The following is a 15,848-nucleotide window of genomic DNA, read 5'->3' on the forward strand; positions in this document are numbered from 1 at the left end:
ATTAGTTTCTGCAAAAGGGAATGTTGGAGTTTGTTCTGGGATAAGAGCACTTGCTTTGCAGGGATGAGCAAGAATGTCCAGGGCTGTGTGTTTTTTAAGCCCTATTTTGCCAATGCTTGGTGTAATCTTGCTCAGATTTTACTTTTCAGTTTCTGAGTCTATAAAAAGGGATAAAAATAAAATGTGCTTCTAATCTACTAAGAGATTAAGGAGATATCCAAAATTTCCAAGTTTGATTCATTAAAGGGATCAACACAGGCTGGCTCCCTTCTGTTGACCTTGTTTGGAGCTATTGCTGAATTCTAGAATAGTGTATGGATAATTGTGTCATGGGCTCGTTGGCCTCTTTACAAGCCATCAGTGGAGCAAAAATGTGACTGCTTTGACCCTGGATATCCTAGAGAACAAGAGCACAGATTGAAGGGAAGTAAGACAAAGAGAAGAGAAAGAAAATGGAGCGAGGGAAGGAAAGAGGATAAGAAGGGAGAGAGAAGAAGAAAAAAAAGAGAGATCTTTATGTGCTTTCCAGAATGAGATTGTGACAGAGAAGAGCTGCTTCAGTGGCCTATTCCAACCGCGAGGACAGCCTGCCACCGTGAGGTCATTGGGAAGGGGGATGTCACATTCGCAGTTCACCTGTCCGCAAAAGTGGATCGGGCCATACACTTTCCATGCTCTTTGTCTCTGCGACTTCTCTAAGTTAGCCATTGGCCTCTCAACAGCAACAGTTAGCCTACCCAAAGCTGTTACTGCCAAAACCCAGTACATCCCTTCACGAATTGTCTACACAGCCCTGAGCTTGATGAGAAATGTAGAAAAACTGAAGCGAAATAGGTGTGTCCTTGTAGATGGGGTTTTATGGGGATGCTGGAAACTTTGGAATAGAAACTAGAAACCCCACGTCTGACACAGTTCAAGAAAACCAAACACCATGGGCCGGCACCACTGTTATTTTACTTTTTTTGCACCATGTAAGAAGGGGCCCAAAACACTTGTGCTGACAGTACGCGCAGTCTCGAATAGCAGCTAGATGAAGGCCAAGTCACATAAGCTGATGCTGACACAATTAGACTCACCGTTGCCAACAGCTTGTCAAGTGTGACACCATCCACCTCTGGGAGACTCCCACTTTACATTGCAGATGCCCTGGTGCTCTGTTACATTTAATAGGTGGGATGGCCAGAGAGAAAATCAGAAACCACTGCTGATGCGCTGTTTATTTCTCAGTCATTTTGAGTTAAATTGCTGTGACTTGAATGTCAGCAGTGTTTGGGATGTGGTAGTGAAATAAAATCCATAGCCAGTGTGCCAAGACAAATTTCAGAAAACCCCAAAACACAATTGTCTTGGTTTCTCGCTGGCTGTGTCTGTTGCACACACGAATAGTAGCTAGTTTATTACCCTCCGACCATTCGGTGGGTTGCTTGTCTTGCCGCACCCTGGGGGACGTCTAATGAACCCCAAACTACTTCCCTCAAAGCCAGGGATGTCAGGAATGAGGGGCCACGACACACTCATTAAGCATGTCAAAAGTCCACACCAATCACTGCTGAGCTGCAGGGAAAGTGTAGTCATTTCTGGAAAGGGAAGTGGGGAGTTTGTTCTATTTATTTGAGTAGCTTGGGGATAAGGGCCAGGGGATGCCACTGGGATGTTCAGGGACACTAGGCACAAATATATGGGGTCGGAAAGACCTTGGGCAACACTGGTATTAGCAAAATGCCTTCTGTGGGAAACTTTTCACACGGGGTGAGCCCCCAAGTCTCCAAATCTGGGCCATTTTGTTAAGGAGTATCAGTGAAAATAGTGGGCCTTGCATTAAAGTTTTTCAAGCTTTATTGCAAGGTCAAGCTGATTTCTAAAACAGGAGGATCCACTTTTTTGTATTCTCTGTGTGTGTGTGTGTCTTTTTTTGCAACCTTGCTCTGATGCATGTGTTGGTATTTCTGCCTGGGGTGATGTTCATGCCTTCGACTCAGGGGGCTCCTTTGCACAGAAGGCAGGATATTGTAGCGAAAAGCCATGGGCTTTTGATTTAAAGGTCAACCTCTCCTTGACCTTAGCCAAATGTTATTTCACTTTCCTTGTTCCTAATTTCTTTATCTGTGAAATGGGGATTAAAAACACCTTCTTTGCAGAGATGAAGTATGTAAAGCTATTATAAAAGGGGAAAGAGGTCATGAAGTAGAATTCTGAGTCTGCAGTTGAGATCAGGCCATTCTTTTTAGGGTGGGGATGGCGGGATGGACGTATTTTATTTATCCCTAGCTAGTTCGTGACACCGGGTAACCTCAACAGAAGCCTGACCACGTTCATTGTGATTAAACCATCATAGTCTGTGGCAGAAGTTCTTTTTTTTTTTTGAGACAGAGTCTCACTTTTGTTGCCCGAGCTAGAGTGCCCTGGTGTCAGCCTAGCTCACAGCAACCTCAAACTCCTGGGCTCAAGCGATCCTCCTGCCTCAGCCTCCCATGTAGCTGGGACTACAGGCATGCGCCACCATGCCCAGCTAATTTTTTCTATATATTTTTAGTTATCCGATTAATTTCTTTCTATTTTTGGTAGAGACGGGGTCTCACTCTTGCTCAGGCTGGTTTCGAACTCCTGAGCTCAAACAATCCGCCCGCCTCGGCCTCCCAGAGTGTTAGGATTACAGGCGTGAGCCACCGCGCCCGGCCTATGGCAGAAGTTCTTAAACTTGAGTGTGAAAAAGAATCACTGATATTCACCTGCTAGGTCTAGGATGGAGCCAAGTAGCAAACATATCACTGAGCCCCCAGGTGATTCTGATGCAGGTGGGGAGTGCACAAGTAACTAACAGAGTGGGATTTAGGGGAGACAGTGATGTAATGGTGCAACTAGAAGTGAGCTGGGATGCCATCTAGCCCGTCCTGCCCCCAGATTCAGGAAGTGCCTGATTCTTTTGGGACAGGGTGAATCTTTTGATTTCTTCTGGTCAGACGGGAGCTCACAATCTTGAGAGTGAGTTTCTTTATTTTAATAATTTCTTCGAAATTATTAGAAAGTTCTTTATATATATTGAGCCAAAATATGACTCTCTGGCTCCACAGAAAGTAAGAACTTTCTGTATGCAAGCCCCTGAAATATTTGAAATCCCTTAAAGGATTTGGTATCCCTAAGTCTTCTCTTCCCCAGGCTAAGTGTTACCTGTTTCTTTCACTGGCTGTGCATTAAAATCATCTGAGGCACTCAGAACTGAGTCCACCCCAGTCCAATTAACCAGGCTCTTAGGGGGTCTGACTCAGGCATCAGTATTCTCCAAGTTCCCCGGTCGCTGGAAGTGTGCAGTCCACGCAGACCACTAGTGCAAATCACAGAGGAATTCTATTTTTCCATTTTCAGAGCTTCAGAGCTCTTATGTTGCTGCAATTTCCTCTTTTCTCTGTCTTACTCTTTCTTTCTGTGTATAAGGCCTGATCTTTCTGTTCTTCTTTGTGGATTTCTTTTCTTCTGTCCTTTATTTCAGTGGTTCTCAAACATTAGGGTCCATAAGCATCACCCAAGGAGTTTGCTAAAGTGCAACCCAGCACCTCCCCTCTCTGAGAAGCATTGCTGCATAGGATCCACGTGCCCACGACAGTCCACAGGAAACGGCACTGCCTTGTGAGCCTTTTCCGACTTTTCCCCTAGGAGGGGGACTAGCTTGGATTGCAAGTTCAGGTCAATGATGACTACCCCAGGCAGGGGACAAAGAAAACCTCCAGGCCACTAATGATTCCTTTCATACTCACACCTTCTGTGTTTCAGTTTGAACTACTCATCTTTCTGGCTTATCTTGGAAACCCCAAGGACACTGAGAACAGTGCCAGCTTTCTCTTGGGGGTTCTGGTCAGTGCTGAAAGCAAGACAGCTACTGTTACATAGTAAGGTCCCTTCTTATCCACTCAACTCTGCTAATCTGCTGGTTGTTAACTAGCACAAGCTTCACCAGCTAGAAGTCAACCAGTATCTTTCTCATAGTGGTTCTCTAACTGATGAGATGGTGTATCAGACTCCCCTAGATAATTTGTATTAATATTTATCACAGATTCTCAGGTGAGGCTGATGCTGTAGGTCTGGAACCCCACTTTGAGAACCACTGCTTTAGCAAATGCAGCAAATACCCATAGGTCCTTAGCCCAAGCATTTCAACGTGTCACACACTTTTTTCCTGCCGATTTTGTGGTGTAACCAACTAAGAGAGAATGAATGGTAAATGTTCGAAGCATTGCCCTCCCTAAGGGCTGAGCTCTGGACATCCTTAGGGTATTTTTTCAGTCCCCAAATCTACACTCTCTGGCAGAGCTCATCACATGTGGGTGATGTTATAAGTCCTTTCTTCAATTGTGTTTTTTCACTAACCTTTTTTTTTTTTCTTAAGTAATCCTACTATGAGCATTGTAGTGGGAGGTGGAATTGCTTGATACAGAGATGTTCAAGGGAAAGATAAAATTCTCTTGTCTCCTTTTGCGATGGTCAGGTAAACAGGTGAAATAGTAAAGGCTGGTGTTGGGGAGTCTGTGGGAACTTTGGTGACTGTAATTCCTCCCTAAGCAGGGGAGAGGAATTAGAGTATTTAGAGTCGTTTATAAACTGCCCCAGGACACTCAGCTACTCCTGTTCTTTCTCTCCTCTTCTCATCAAGTCTGTCTGGCAGTAAGAGCGCTCTGGGGGCATTCATGGAAGGCCCAGGGACCGCTTGGCAGCTTTGTTGCAAGATGGAAAGAGAGGCAGGGAGGGAACTGAGTGGAAATTTGTGCTAGACCCAGGGCTCCAACTTTCCATCTCCTTCCTTATGTGATCCTAACAGCACAGTCCAATACATATGAGGTAGGAAACTATTTACCTCATTATACAGATGAAGAAACAGGCTCAGGAAAGGCAGATAACGTCCCTGTGGCCACACAGCCAGGAACTGGTTGATTTGGGATTAGAATTCTGAGAGCCTTGAAGGTCCTTCAGTGCATTAAGATCCTATAACGAGATGGGGCTCTGGCAGGACAAGCTACAAAATTTGCAGAACCGTTTTTCACAATGGAAATGTGGGGCCTCTTGTTCAAAGAGCAAGAAAAAAAATTACTGTTGAAAAGTCTAAAATACAAAGCTTTTTCCTTTGTTCCTTGGCTCTCTTTCTTTCTCCACCTGTCATGGTGGGTTTTTTTTTATGTGCTATTTGATACTGTGCTCGCTTGGGCATGGACATGCTGCCGGTGACAGCGGACTCTCTCAGGCACCAGGGACCCCGCCCTGCGACCTGGAGCATGCAGCCCACCTGCTGCTGGGGTTCCCCTGCCTCCAGCCCCCAGAGTGATACCACGTTGAGGCAGGTATCTCCCTTCCCGTGGGACTGCCGCTCCAACCTGTTGGATTGCAAACCCCGCTTGGCACTGGGATTAAGAGTGGGCGAGAGCCATGCTCCTCCTGCATTGCTCACTGAACATACCGTGGCACTCCCAGCTTGGGGTGGGAACAGCTGCCACCAGCCCCTTGAAATGGCCCAGGTTATGTGTCTGACCCCACTCTCCCAGGGGCAGAGGACAACAGTGGTCGCAGGGCGGGCCAGAGAAGGCTGGGTGAGACTGGGGACATTGGAGCATCCAGGTAACAGGAGGTGGGGTGGCCCAGAAGCCGAGGTTCCAAGCTCTCCGTGCGTGCTCTGTCGTCCTATGAGACTTCATTTACAAAACTCAAATTCAAAGATAAAATTATTAAGCATTCCAAGATGGTGATCACACAGCATTAAAAACTCAAGTGGGAGGCCTTTCTGAGCATGGGGACCCTGTGCACCTGCTCTGGTCACACAGCCGTGAAACCAGCCCTGGGCCGCAGAGAAGAACTTATAAAGAAAGATTTCTGAGCTCAAGGTGCTTACATAGAGAGAAAATAATATGAAATAAGTTAATAAGTGATTTGGCACAGATACCAGTCAACATATAACAGATACAAGTTTATAAAGTAGTATGTGACTAAGCGCTGTGTGTTGGCTTTCTCTACACCGATGGAAATTGATGACTAGTTAGATTTCCTTGGTTTTCCCCCGTCCCCCTCCGTTCCCCCAAATTTGATTTAGCAGGGATGTGTGGCCAGGGTTGTGGTGAGGGGGACACCACTCACTCGATGACATACTGGAATCTTCTGTGTGCAAGATTTTCCCTGCAAGGAACACACATGAGAAAGCCCGGCGGGGAGGAGCCGAATCAGCTGGCTGGTGTGAGATCCACGGGGCTGAAGGAAAATCGATTTGATTGAAACCGAAAAAGTAGGTCAGAAATCGAGAGGAAGGAGCGGGCCAGGATGTGAGTGTGGGTAAGTTGGCAGAGGTCAAGCGCAAGTACCTGACCACCTGGCAGTGGAACAGGAACTGGGATGGGAATCACAGAGGACTTTAGAGAGAATTCCCATTCCAAAGGGGGAAATGAGTTCTTGGAGGAAGCAGAGGAAAAAGCTCCATCCCTCCAAGACTAAGTGGGTGGATCAGGGCTGCTCAAGCCATTAAACACCTTCCCTGCGCTCCCTGAGCTAAGGGAGTGAGCCGCGGTGTCCCCGGCTGGGCGTAGAAGGGCCTCTTTGGGTCCCCCTGCACCGCGCATGCAGAGGCACTTAGCAAGTAAGGCCAGGGTCACAGACTAGGCCAGAGCAATTTACAGCGATTTTTGTTTTCCCAAATGAGGAGACATTTGGCAAATAGCTCAAGTTCCTCAGCCAGGCAGGGGGCTTGTGACCCATAGTGGATGACAGCAGGGGATCGCTGGCACCGACCCTTGGAAGCAGCAGTCGGTTCTTCGCTCGACAATTTTTTTTTTTTTTTTGAGACAGAGTCTCACTGTGTTGCCCAAGCTAGAGTGCCGTGGCGTCAGCCTAGCTCACAACAACCTCACACTCCTGGGCTCAAGTGATCCTCCTGCCTCAGCCTTCCGAGTAGCTGGGACTATAGGCATGCGCCACCATGCCCGGCTAATTTTTTCTATATATTTTTAGTTGTCCGATTAATTTCTTTCTAATTTTAGTAGAGATGGGGTCTTGCTCTTGCTCAGGCTGGTCTCGAACTCCTGAGCTCAAACGATCCGCCCGCCTCGGCCTCCCAGAGAGCTAGGATTACAGGCGTGAGCCACCGCGCCCGGCCTGGTCAACAGTTTTTACATGCTCTTGAGTGCTGGAGCAGAAGTACAGGGAAGGCTGCTGGTCCCCCTGGCCTGGTGGCTTTGCTGTGGTCACGAGACCAGAGCAGAGTCGCTGGTGGGGGCTGCTCACCAGTCCTTTCACCTCGTGCATGAACTGCTTCTGCTTATGAGACAAGAACCCAAAAGGCACGTTCGTGTTATCAGGCAGCTGAAATATAAACAGCCCTAAAGAGTCAGAGGGGGAGGAGGGCTGTTTGCCAATGTATAGGCCGCAGAGCAGAACAACTGTGCTTAACTAGCAAGCTCCTCCTGTAAATATTTGCAAATGCCCCTTCGAAGCTCAAAAGCCTGGGACAGGATCACTGGATGATTTGCTTAGAAGAAGAAGAAACAAAATTAACCTCATGGTCCGAAGCAGCCATAAAAAGAAAGAGCGTGGATGGGCAGAGGACCAGAAAGGGGTAAAAAAAAAAATGTTCAAAGTTTAATAAACACAAAAGAGAATAAAAATAAATCTCAAGAGTACTTATTTACAAACTCGATGGAAGGATAAGATTGAGGCGAGTGGGTGTGAAAGATGCGTGTTTGTGGGTGTGGACGAGGCCTGCGAGGGTTCCACTGAAGAAGAGGGAAAATGAACGAGATGTTTACTCTTCCTAACGACAGGAAACGCTCTAAATGAGCTTCGCTCTTCCAGGGTGCTCTTTCAAAGGATGTTTGAAGCTTTCGCTGTCTAACGCAGAGGCTATGTGAAGATGAATGCAGCCATCAGCTTCTGGAAGGTTCTGGCCAAATGGGCGTGCAAAGCCAGAGCGCCTGGCCCCAGCCCTGCTCGGGCTCCTCTGTCTGGGCATCCAGCCTGTTTTCAGCCGAGCTCATCAGGATAGTACCAGCCTTGGCAATCACTTGGGGTGGGCATATTCCAGAGGAGAAAAAGATCTGTTTTCTTCTCAGCAGCTACCTTTTCAGATTGCTATGCTAGGGGGCTCCAAACACCTTCCTGCGTGTACCAGTGTTTGCCGGCCTGAAAACTGCCCACCGACTATTCCACCGCGGTGGTGCAGCAGGTCAGCACACATCTGCATGAATACTTCCTTTTGTCTGAAACCTGGATGCTTTGGATTTTTGGGGTTTTTTGTTTGTTTGTTTGTTTGTTTCTGAGACTTCTGGTTCATGGGCTACAAAGCCTCAATTCACACAGTTGCTTCATGAACCAGCGTGGAGCAAGGCATGGCTTAGGATTCACCGCTTCTCCATGAGCCTGCTTTCTGAGAGCCACAAGTACACAGGGAAAGGGAAAGGAATGGGAGGGAAAAAAATTCAGGGCTCTTAAGATGAGAAAATACTGGTGTGTTCCTAGCATTTATCGTCAGGGCATGGATTTCCCAAGAAATCACGAAAGGTATTTATTTCTATTTTAAGATCAGCAAGATGGCTCGTTTATTTAATAAGAAGTTAGTGTTGCCAGTAGCCAGATGCCTGTGTCTTTCAAGACTCTCGCTGATGACCAGCTATGCAAACAGTAGGGACTTGGTGAGCTCCATGTGGGTAGAGCCTTGTCCTGGAGGTGTGGGAAAGAAAAAAGACCTGGCAAATGCAGTCTCTGCCCTCAAGATTCTTAAAATTTCATGGGGGAAAACAAAATAAACAAACATAATGCAAAAGTAGTAAAAACATTTGTAAGGACACATAAACAACTGCGAATGATTATGTTGTAATGAAGTTAGATAATTGAAGAGACGGTAGCGAGAAAGGCAGCCACCGGAGGTGGGTGGAGCACTCTGGAATGGGGAAAGAAAGTTTGCAGGAGGTGTTGGAAGAAGATTGTAGAAACATACTTGTAACAAGTGGTGTGCCCAGTGGAGGTGTTCTGTAAGTGAATGTTGTGTTTGAAATTACAGCGGGGTAGAATAGGACCTACTTTGGTCTTGGTGTTGCCTCAGTTGTGTATTCGAAGACAGATTACTAAACAATAACAGCAAAACCCTATGCAACCCATGAGCTTTAAACACATTGACTGCCATGTGAGTTGTATTGAACTCAAGCTGGTTTTGAGCCCGGAGCCTCGTGAAGCATATGTAACTCACACATCTCTTTACCTTGGGAGCCACGTGGTGCGTAGGCAACTCACGCTGCCATGCTGTAGCACACATGTTACATGATGGGTGGCCCCTGGGCAAAACCCTGCAGTTGGTTCGTGAAAATTTTCCTTGTTGATGTTCTTATAGTTACAATTAATATTGACAATTAAATTGCATATAACTCATGCACAGAAAACAATAAAAAAATAACATTTTTTCGTTAAATTAGAAAGGATCATTTTGTTTTCGAAGTTTTTATTTTATTTTTGTAATTAAACACTGCAGCTCCAAGGGAAAAAAAGTTTTTTTCTAGTGTGGCAGCCAATGTGTTAAATTATTGCATACAGTCAGCAACTCTGTATTTTACATGGTTCAGAACTGAAGGAATTTGTGCTGATTCTTTCTCTCCATTAGCTAGGATTACCTCCCACCCACAGACACTATCCTGAATAAAGAATTTTAAGACTAGACGTGGTATAACCAGTATGCGCATATAGTTTTGTTTATTCAGATTTCCTCACTGTAACTTGCCTAGGGAGTGTATTTGGTCATATGTGTGTGAAAAAACAAAATATTGAAGCCAAAAAAGATGCAATACACGAGTCTGGATAAAAGAAGATTATTCAGATGGCCAAACTTTCAAGAAAAAAAAATACATGGGCAAACTGCTTGCCATTAGGGGAACCATTTTCTTGGCACATCTGATTAAAGTGTATGCAAGCCCAACAGCTCTCTCCAGGCATCAACTGTCATAAACTTGTTCCAATTCATAACCATCTAGGATTTTCCACCGCTCTGTCAACCTTCAAAGGACAGGGTTAACTACATGTCCTCAAATGGAGTTGAAAGTGGTTTGTTAATCTCTATTTTCTGCTACTCCTATAACCAAATGCACATGGTTATTTCATTTTATTATTTTTTTCTGGTTAAATTGTTAATGGCATTAAATTGGCCATTGGAAACTAAATCATTCTGTAGATAATTCCCTTATGGTTTCTTGAGATTATCTCACAGTCTTTTCTGAGAGCACAATGGATTTTATCATTTCCAATGATTGCCTTAACTTTTTACAGATGCCATCCCGCCCACTTTCTACAGACCCTACTTCAGAATTGTCCGATTTGACGTCTCAGCCATGGAGAAGAATGCTTCCAATTTGGTGAAAGCAGAGTTCAGAGTCTTTCGTTTGCAGAATCCAAAAGCCAGAGTGCACGAACAACGGATTGAGCTGTATCAGGTAACTTCCATCTGCATTGTTTTAACGGGCAGTTGAGGTGATGGAGTAAAAGAGTTCTACTGTCTTCCATTTCTTAGCTGGTATCAGCCATTCTATACATTCACAATCATGATCTAGGCCCCAGTTTCTTTCTACCATTATAGTAATAGCTCATTCCTAATCACTCAGGAAGGAAGAACCCTTCTGAATGAAGCATTGAAGCTCTGAGCACACTTCTTGAGTGGCATGAATGGTTGGAGTATCCAGCCTTGGGAGGGGGTTAGTCCAGAAGTCAAGCCCCTAATCTGGAAAGTCAGATACTGTAGGCCTGATTCCATCCTGAGCTGACTTTCCTGTTCTCACCCTATGGCTGTCCTTTTCTCCTTTTCTTTCCTCTTCTCTTCCTTCCTGTTGTGTTCTCTCTCCCCGTCTTTCTCACTTTTTACTACCGCCTCTCTTTTCATTAACCTCATCCTATTTCCTTTTCCTTTCTAATTCTACCCAGTCCACTCCCCGAACACACACACACACACACACCCTGTCCACCTCTGTCCTCCATGACTTGGGCAGCTTTGACATCTCCTCTTGCTCGTTTCCTAGTAGAGTTGGCGGGCAGCTGTGTCAAAAGTTGCCGATGATGAAGAAGTGCGAAGTAACTGAGATTTCAGAGATGTTCTTAAAAGCTTATTATTCAAGTGCAGTCTATGGGGCTGGAGCATCGGTATCATCTAGGAGCTGTGAGAAGTGCACAATCTTAGGCCCCATCCCAGACTTACTGAATCAGAATCTGCATTTGAACGAGATCCCCAGGTCGTACTCATGCACTAGAAAGTACCACGCGAAAAACCTTGAGTCTAGTGCAAGGGGTAGCCATGTAAACACACAACTTAAATACCTCATTGTGTCATAGGAGCCGTGTGTGCCAGCATGTAGGGCATAGTTGGGAAGAGTTTACCAGAGTCCTGACATTTGAGCAGGGCCTCAAGAAGTATCTGTTAAAACGAGATAAGGGGTGGTCATTCTTGGCAGAAAGAGCAAACTGTTCAAAGGCAGAGTCTTGAACCGGCTTATTGAGGGTACCTGGGATGTGGTGCTGAGTGCCTGGAGGTAAGGAGAGACTTGGAAGAAGGTGGCTTTCCAGGGAGAGGGTGTAGAGGGAGACTAAAGAGGATTGAGGACAGACCCCTGGGAACCCCAGTGTTAAGGAATAGGTATGTATGACAGCATGACTAAAAAGTGAGTTACTTGGCTGGGCGCAGTGGCTCACTTCTGTAATCCTAGCACTCTGGGAGGCCGAGGTGGGTGGATTGTTTGAGCTCAGGAGTTCGAGACCAGCCTGAGCAAGAGCGAGACCCCGTCTCTACTAAAAAAAATAGAAAGAAATTAGCTGGACAACTTAAAATGTATAGAAAAAATTAGCTGGGCATGGTGGTGCATGCCTGTAGTCCCAGCTACTCGGGAGGCTGAGGCAGGAGGATCGCCTGAGCCGAGGAGTTTGAGTTTGCTGTGAGCTAGGCTGACGCCACGACACTCTAGCCTGGGCGACAGAGCGAGACTCTGTCTCAAAAAAAAAAAGTGGGTTACTTGAGAAAAAAGATAGAAATTGGCATAGGTATGAGGAGATCTCTATTTTGAGATTCTAATTATTTGGAAATTTTGATAATTGGGATAAGAATTTTCCTTGTATTCATTATGAAAATGGAGAATTATCATACAAATAGGTGTTGTATATGAGATCTCAAGAATAAGTTTAACATTTTTAAAGTAGTTTTAATGTACTAGTTTATGCATGTTCATGCAGAATAATTCTTATTAAAATGAGGCTTCAAACCTGCTACTTAGAAATTTTTCAATCTTTTTTTTTAAAGCTGGTCAAATTTAGCTATCAGGGGTCATATACAGGAACTTTAAGTCTTAACTCTGTTCTGAGAGCACCGTGAAGATGGCACCAATGGGGTCCTTCATTGCTTCTGTCACCCCGAGGTGTCAGATAGAGAGCGTGCTTATATATGTGTACCACATGACGCTAAGCACTTCAGAAATATTGCTTGAGGTGCTACAGTGATGCTAGAAAATTTACACTATGAGGTATTCTTTCTACTACTATATTCTGTCTCCATTCTACAGAGAATGATGCCAGATCCCAGAGAAGTTAAGTAACTTGGCCAGGGTCACACAGCTAGACAATGGCAGGGCTGGGATGTGAATCCAGCTCTGACTCCCAAGTCCCTCCTGTTCCTCACCATTTACTATGCTATTCATTGCAAATTTTCCCTTCTCTGTCCCTCTCTATCAGCCAGAATAGAAGAGAAATAAGAAAAACTAGGCCAGAGGGTGGAGTGATTTGGAGGGAAAGCAATGACTGGTCCCTATAAAAAGAAGCCAGATAAAGGGTAGCCAAATAAATGGCAAGGTGATTTAAACAAACAAACAAACATGATTGCATCTCCCATATCTCCTTTTTTTTCCTTTCTTTCTTTTTTTTTTTTGTCCAATTAAATGTCATTTCTTTCTGTGCTGACAATAGCATCATGGGTTGTTCTCTTAGGCCCTGTTTTAGTTACACAGCTTCAGTAAATCAAAGGCAAGGTCTCTTAGGTCTTGCTGCCTGTAATGTGAGCTGCTAAATCACTGCTATTGTGTGGCTCCTTGACCTTGTTCTCTGAGGATTGGCCTCTACCACCAGATGTGCTGATAACTTCTCTTCCTCCCAGAGGCAATCTCATCTGCAGGTAGGGATGTGCCCCATGGGCCTGGTGACTCAGAGGACCTTAGTGAGTTCTTGGTGTATGTGTGTCCCTCTTAGAGGTTTCTGCAGCACTGGCTGTTCCACGACACAAGCAACAAGATCTGCATGGATTAGTCCCTCAATTGGCAAAGCTACAGCCCAGGATGGAAGCGTTTAGGATGGAGAGGCATGGGGATGTTCGCTGCCACTGAAGGCATGGGCATGTTCACTATCTGGAAAGTTCTAGCAGAAAAATAAGGAAGAATAGCACCTCATTATCTATCTGGAGCTCAGCTATGCAGCAGTTTCACGTCCTGAAACACAGCCAAGGTCCAGGAAGCAAGGCAAAGAGATCCCTGAACACCCCGAGAGAAGACAAAGCACATACTCTTCAGAAAGGCAGCCTTTAGCCCTTTATTCCTCTGACTTGGACCACGAAAAATTAGAAGCACTGAATTAGAAGGGGAAGGCTAGAGGAACAAATCCTGATGGCAACAGATGGTCCTTTAGGCTAGAGATTTTTGCCGGTGCACTACAGTGATGCCAGCCCAGAAAATCAAGTCATGGAAGCCATGCCTGTTGTGGACACTTTTCCTAAATCTTACCCTGATTATAGTTGACGCCACTCTTTATGTCCTTGGCTCCCTACCTGACTTCTGACTTGTGCTTCTGGCCTCTTTATCTCGAGTCCCGTTTTTGGCTTGTTCTCCAGCATTCCATTTGCGTTCAACTGCCATTTGGGGGTCCTGATAGTCTTTAGTAATAGATTTCCTTCTCTCGTCCCAGTACAGAAATTGATGCTGATGGCAACAGTCTTGAATTATGAAGGTGAGGCTAACTTATATTCAGGAAACTGAACACATGCAATACATTTTAGAGCGTTTCATATCCCACTCCCTAGAGGACGGTAGGTTGACTATGAGTAGGTTCTCAGGGTGTTTAGATGGTCATGTGGATGATTCATTAGGGTTCTTTAGGACATTGATTTTAAGCACATACATGCATGTGTACGTGCCTATGTGAGCGCAGGTATTCCCCCAAGTGTGGAATCCTGGGTGAGCTTTTACAAGGACTAACCTGGTTCCTTTTGAGGATATTCTGGTCTTCCTTGGAAAGGAAATGAAGAGTTGCCTCTGGACAGATGTGGCTTTAAAAAGCTCTCCTGGTGACTCAGATCGTTCTCCCCTTCGGATTTGGATCTTCCCATTTTCGATTGGTAATCACAGATTTAAGGCATATCCCAAGCTTTCTGGGGTCATTCTGTTCCATAAAAACATATCCAGGTACCCTTTCTAAAATCCGAATATAAGGCTGGGTGGACTACAATAGCAATCCCAGGAGTTCAGGGTTTGTCTTGTCCAGGGCTGTGGAGGTCTATTGATCGTCTCTGCCTAGAAGAGTTAAGTCACCCAAGCTTCTGTTAAAGTCACTTTTAACTTTGCTAAAACTAAAAAGCTTGGGAACTCAAGATTCTCACTACCCTACTCTCTCTTCAGAATAGTCTGTCAGAACTTTAATGAATGTAGTAAAATAAAGTGTTACTGTCTTGCTTTCGCTAACCTCTGTCATGTTAGCAAACTCTAAAGAGCATCTACTGGTATGATCCAGACATGACTTCAAATGTACACCAATCATGGAGGAGATGTGAAAGGAATAAACCCCTTGACAGATGAAGGGAAAGAGGAGGAAAAAAAGATAAGAACTTTTTCCAGAAAGAAATGATCCTTGCGATGTTTTTAAAGCTTTATGCCAAAGACGGCCTTTATTGCAATATGCTCAGATAAAACTCTAGTGCTCTAGAAACGCCTTTAAACCCATATAGTTGTTCTAGGCCTTAGCCCATTGAAATTTGAATACATCTTTCTTTGATTAAGTTACCCTATATTTATGATTAAAATCGTGACCAGAATTATGAAGTAGAGAGAGAGAAGATAAGAAGGGAACCATCGTCCAGTTGAACATCTCCTATAGGAGCAAGGACGCCCGCCATCTTGGAGTGTGATAAATCCCACATTTTACAAGGGAGACCTGCAGAAGTTAATGACTTATCTAAGGGTACCCATACTTCACAGCCTTTAAGAATTCTTTGGGACCAGTAAAGAATACTTACATTTAGATATGCTGACCTCCAAGAACTTGGAGCTCTCTGATATTTCTAGCTTCCTCCTACCTTTCCACATTTATTTCTCATCTAAAACCCTACCACCTCCAGGATGATAAGGTTTGTACTACTGTTTTTGTTATCTATTTGCTGTATGACAGACGACACCAAAATTTTGTGGCCTCAAATAATAATCATTTTATTACATTTCATGACTTTTTTTGTGGGTCAGAAATTTGAACAGGGCTTGGCTGGGATGTTTTCTTGCTCCCTGTGGCTTTGGCTGGGGTCATTTGGTAGGATTCACATGATGGTTGGGCTGGTCTGGAGGATCTATGATGACTTTGCTCATATGCTCAGAGCTTTAGCAGGACGACTAGAAGGCTGGGCTCCACTAGGCTCCTCTCCCTCTCCAGATAGTTGCAGGTGTCTAAACCGGGTCTTCCCAGAAGAGTAGCCAGACTCTTACACGGAGACTCAGGGGTCCAAGTGTCCAAGGTAGAAGCTGCCAGTTCTCTTAAAAACTAGGCCCAGACTAACAGAGCATCACTTTCATGTTACTCTATTGATCAAATGAGCTACAGGGCAGCCCAGCTTTAAA

At 45.0% G+C, this 15,848-nt stretch overlaps 1 protein-coding gene across 2 annotated transcripts in view; it reads left to right on the forward strand.

Annotated features, from left to right (window-relative positions):
• Positions 1-15,848, forward strand: part of TGFB2 (transforming growth factor, beta 2) — an 82,563-nt gene that overhangs the window by 41,495 nt on the left and 25,220 nt on the right. For both annotated transcript variants that reach the window (XM_012664916.1, XM_012664917.1), the window contains one exon: positions 10,276-10,439. In XM_012664916.1, the coding sequence (XP_012520370.1) occupies positions 10,276-10,439 (164 nt within the window). The remainder of the gene's footprint in view (positions 1-10,275; positions 10,440-15,848) is intronic.

The sequence above is a fragment of the Propithecus coquereli genome, unplaced genomic scaffold (genome assembly GCF_000956105.1).
Source record: "Propithecus coquereli isolate 6110/MARCELLA unplaced genomic scaffold, Pcoq_1.0 Scaffold94, whole genome shotgun sequence".
NCBI lineage: Eukaryota > Metazoa > Chordata > Mammalia > Primates > Indriidae > Propithecus > Propithecus coquereli.